General features: G+C 52.0%; 2 protein-coding genes across 2 annotated transcripts; one reads left to right on the top strand and one right to left on the bottom strand.

Moving 5' to 3' along the window:
• Window positions 1–173: 173 nt before the first annotated feature.
• Window positions 174–1,004, top strand: LOC141826081 (E3 ubiquitin-protein ligase SGR9, amyloplastic). The gene has a single exon (XM_074713336.1). The coding sequence runs from the start codon at window positions 174–176 to the stop codon at window positions 1,002–1,004; it is 831 nt and encodes a 276-aa protein (XP_074569437.1).
• A 712-nt stretch (window positions 1,005–1,716) lies between these two features.
• LOC141828420 (uncharacterized) lies at window positions 1,717–2,946 on the bottom strand. The gene has a single exon (XM_074715847.1). The coding sequence runs from the start codon at window positions 2,935–2,937 to the stop codon at window positions 1,717–1,719; it is 1,221 nt and encodes a 406-aa protein (XP_074571948.1). The 5' UTR covers window positions 2,938–2,946.
• Window positions 2,947–4,456: the final 1,510 nt, after the last annotated feature.

Here is a 4,456-nt window from a genome sequence, read left to right as displayed (position 1 = left end):
TTTATATCAGAAATCATGTTTAAATGTGATAAACATAAAGGAGAAAATACTATATAAAAATAAATAAATAAAATAAAATATTAATTGATTAGTCACTGAATACTGCGTCCATATATATTTGTCGATCGCATATTTGGTAGGCCGCCAATCTACAGCCCTATTACGTCCCAATAATGGAATTCACCGCCGCAACCACCACCGCCACCGTTTCCGCCGGCGAAGTCATAATGGTCGCCCTCCTCCGCCTTCCCGTCGACTCCTTCTCCGACCTCACGCGTTCCCTTGCTGAGAATCTCGACCTTCACAGCCGCCGGCTCACGTTCCTCCTCCTCTCCCCACTCCACTTCGCCCTCACCCTCTCCCACCTCCGCTCTCTCTCGCTCCACGAGAAGACCCTCCTCCTGGCCCGCCTCCTCCTCTCCTCCCTCCACCTACTCCTCCCCACCGCCGCCTCACCGCACCCCCACCGCCTCTGCCTCCGCGACCTCGACGCCGCGCTCCTCCTCGTGGCTATGTGCGACTCCCACGACCCCTCGGCCCCCAGCGACTCCTGGCGCGCCACCGTGTCCCGCCACGTTCTCCATCAGGCGCTCAGCCCCGCGGGCCTCGGGGACGGCCCGTGGCCCGTCTTGTGCCACCACGTCGACGCCGCCGCGAAGTGCCGGCGGCTGATGGAGGCCATGGCAGGCGGAGGGAAGGAGAGATCGGAAGTGGCGGCGTCGGTGGCCTCAGTGGTGGCGCTCCCGTGGGTAGAAGACGGGGGAGCATCCGGAGACTGCGCCGTGTGCAGGGAGGAGATGGGGGAAGCAGGAGGGAGGGTGGTGTGCGAACTTCCATGCAAGCACAGGTTGCACTGGGGGTGCGCGCTGGGGTGGCTCCGGCGGCGGCACACCTGCCCGTGCTGCCGGCACGAGCTACCGACAGAGAACGTGGCGTGCGAGATGGGACGGATGTGGAGGGCAGCGGTCAGGTCAAGCAACGAGTACAAGCAGAAACCACTGTGAAGAAGAGAAAAAAAAGTAGGCATCAATCACAACGCACAAGCGCGAGAGGCCACCGCGAGATCGAATCGTCGTTATCTGCTTCGCAATCTACTTACGTGGTTACATGCACTCTGTTTCATTCCACGGGAACAGACAGTGACTTCAGTTCATGTGGCTTCAATTATTTCATGCCCTAGCACAGAACGGGGAGGTGCAATTGGCCACATTGGAAAATTATATATGAAATTAAAGGCGAAGTATTTTTTATGATAATTGGGATTGGAGAAGCTTGTTCGTTTTGCCATTTGCACGAAAATGTATGCCTCGTTTCTATTTTAATAGGGAAATCAGTTATTCTATTTTAAAAACAGAGAGCAATGGGCTGGGGGAGATCGATTTGTAATTTAGCTAACAAAATTAGAGTGACTAAGGAAAAGGAGGAGGCAGGGGAGCATGCTGCACGTTGTGGTCATTAGCCAAGTTGTAGTGTTGCGTATGACCCATGAAGAAAATAATGTACATTGAGCCCTGCCATTCCTTGGCACTGTACTCTGTGGGGAGACAAAGCATATGCGAGAAAAATCTTTTTCCATTCATATCCATCCATAAGTAAATATTTTTAAGTTTGTTGTTTGTAAATAAATCAATCAATGAATCTGATATACATGAGTTTGTTATGAGTTCGTCGTGCTCTCTGTAGTTCGATCCAGCAATGGCGTAGCCGATCGAGCAATTAGCCTTGCCACTCGGGGCACTGGTCGAGGGGGCGCACCCTCTGCGATCCTGCCTTGAGCGGGCATGGAGTGTCCAAGGGCGGCACCATGCAATTGTACTGCAGGCAGAGCGACGCCCCCACGGGGAGGGCGGCGGTCGCCGGACCGATCTCGATCCTTGTCAAGAAGTTGTGCTGCAGGTAGAGCAGTTGCATGCCATTGCTGAGCCCCTGAAGCAGGCGACTCGGCACCTCCCCGGTGAATCTGTTATTGTTGAGGTAGAGGCGTCCCACCGCGGCCAGCTGCAGAGGTACGGTTCCCCAGAGCCGGTTGTAGCTCAGGTCCACCACCGGGATGGCCACGTCGTCCTGCGGGGGCACCACCGGCCCGGAGAAGGCGTTGCGCTGTAGGTGGAGCGCCGCGAGCGGAAAGCCAAACACGGCCCCCGGGATCGGCCCTTCAAGGAAATTCGAGCTGAGGTCAAGGAAATTGAGTCGGATGAGCCGAAGAAGCACGGCGTCGACTCTGCCCGTGAGTGCGTTGGAACCGAGAGAGAGGTGCCGGAGAGAAGGAGGAAGCGGCGGCACGGGACCAGATAGCTGGTTGTGCTTAAGGTCGAGACGGAGGAGCGGGGAGGAGGCCGGGAAGGGAGGGATGGAGCCAGAGAGTTGGTTGTGGCAGAGGATGAGATTGGAGAGTTTCGGCGATGAGACGAAAGACGCCGGGAACGAGCCGGAGAGTTGGTTGTAGCTGAGATCAAGGGTGCGAAGGCGGGAGAGACCACCGAGGCTGGCGGGGACGGAGCCAGAGAGGAGGTTCTTGCTGAGAGCAAGGAAGCGGAGCTCAGAGCAGCCGGAAAGGGCGTCAGGAATGGGACCAGTCACGCGGCCAGGGACGAGGGAGAGCTCGACAAGCGCAGAGAGGCGGCCGAGCGCAGGATCAAGGCGTCCCTCGAGACCCGGCGCACTGGCGCGCGGATCTCCAAGCGCCAGCGCTACAACATGATCCCCGGCGCAGAACACGCCGGGGAAGGTGCAGGGATCGGCGGTGAAGTCCCAAGCAGATAAGAAGTCAGAGCCGGGCATGTCCCTTAGGCCCTTCCGGATGGCCTGCAGAGCTAAGAAATCAGCTGGGTCCAGAAACGCCGTCACGCCGCTCAAACCAACCACCACCGTTATCGCCGCCGCCGCCGCCATGAACCGTCGGAAATCCCGCAAGCGAGAACACCCAATCCCTTCCATCAGCGCCGCTTCTCTGCTTTCGATGGTCGACCTGCTTGCCGTTGCCGCTCGAGGTTTAATAAAGGATGGCGGGCGATGGAGTGAGCGTTGATTCTCGTGAAAGGTGGGGAGGCGAACACAGCTAGCCTTGGTCGCTCGCTTTCTCGTGGAGAAGGGACTTAGCGCTTTGATGGCGGAACTGTACGAAGGAAGAGATAATGAGATCACAGAGAAAGAGAGAGGAAGAAGATTTGGGGAAGAAGCTTAGCTCTCGGCTTCTCTAGCTCTTCTTCTTCTCCTCCTACTGTTGCCGTTGACGATCGATGTTCGACCTTCGAGCTTGGAGGGCATAAATCGATCGATCCCTCGTATCATCCATGACCCCCACCAATAGAGAGGAAGCGGAGGGGTGGTCGGTCGGTGACCTATTTATGTGCCGCATTATCTTTTTTACAAATTTTTTGGTTCGGTCGGCAAACGGCTTTCCGAGCCATACGCTTCGGTGACAAGGTGGCACCATGTGACTGAGCATAGGATTGGAAACGGGTCCCACATGAAACTTACTGGAAAGGTGCTTGGTGGCAGAGAAAGTGAAGGAGGGTAGGGCTACTGAGTTGACTAGATAAGAATTATTTTTCTTTGGATCATTTTCAATGAAAATTATCTTTTAAAAAACAAAAAAATATATATATATATATATAGATAAATCTTGATCGAATATTTCATTTGGCCTTTAGCTTCCATGCCAATGGTCATGTGATCTTTTCTCTCTCAACTTAACACTGATCCTTTTTAGTTTTCTCTATTTTCATATTCTTCTTGGCGTTTCCTTCATCTTCTCTGGATCAATGAGGAGAAAAGGAAGTTGTACCAAATGTCTACTTTCACCGTAAGAGCCAGTGCAAGTCTGATTAGAAACCCTCGCACAAAGTCATATTTCCATGTGCGTTTCGTCAGATAATCAACTTTGCCTAATGATTGAGATATTTTTGTTTTTGTTTTCGGAGTATAACTGAATTGATTATGACGGAATATAATTGTAGAAGAAGGTAAAAGTTTGAATGTCAACGAAGTTGGGATAATATTTTTTTTCATTGTGGTCAAGTATAATTTTTAAATTTACCTCTAAGATAATCACGAGATCGATTAGGTAAAACTGCTAAATGATATATTTCACTTTTGATACAGAAGAGACGTTTTTGTTTACGAAATGTAAATTTGCTGAAAATTGTTAAAAGTGGAACCAATTAGTGACCATTTCAATATAAATAATTTAAAAAAATTAAAAATTAAACGTATTTTAAAAAATAATAATAATGATAAATTGAAGGTAACTGACTGGATGCCTCGTGAATTGGCAGGCCGCCGGGCCGGATAAGGCGAAGTTGATATGGCATTCACATGCGCAAAACGACGATCCGTGGGGCCCGCAGCGGCCTCCTCTTTGAGCCATCCACGCGTCCCGCTCATTCTCACCCACGAAACCCACCCACCTCCATAAATGCTCGTCACCTCGACCTGTGCGCATTGCTCCTCTCGT

Source organism: Curcuma longa, chromosome 4, assembly GCF_044706935.1.
Source record: "Curcuma longa cultivar G26 ecotype Majalengka, Jawa Barat chromosome 4, ITB_CL_G26_1.1, whole genome shotgun sequence".
Classification (NCBI taxonomy): domain Eukaryota; kingdom Viridiplantae; phylum Streptophyta; class Magnoliopsida; order Zingiberales; family Zingiberaceae; genus Curcuma; species Curcuma longa.
Note: the sequence above shows the minus strand (reverse complement) of the source record. Positions and strands in the feature narration are given on the sequence as shown.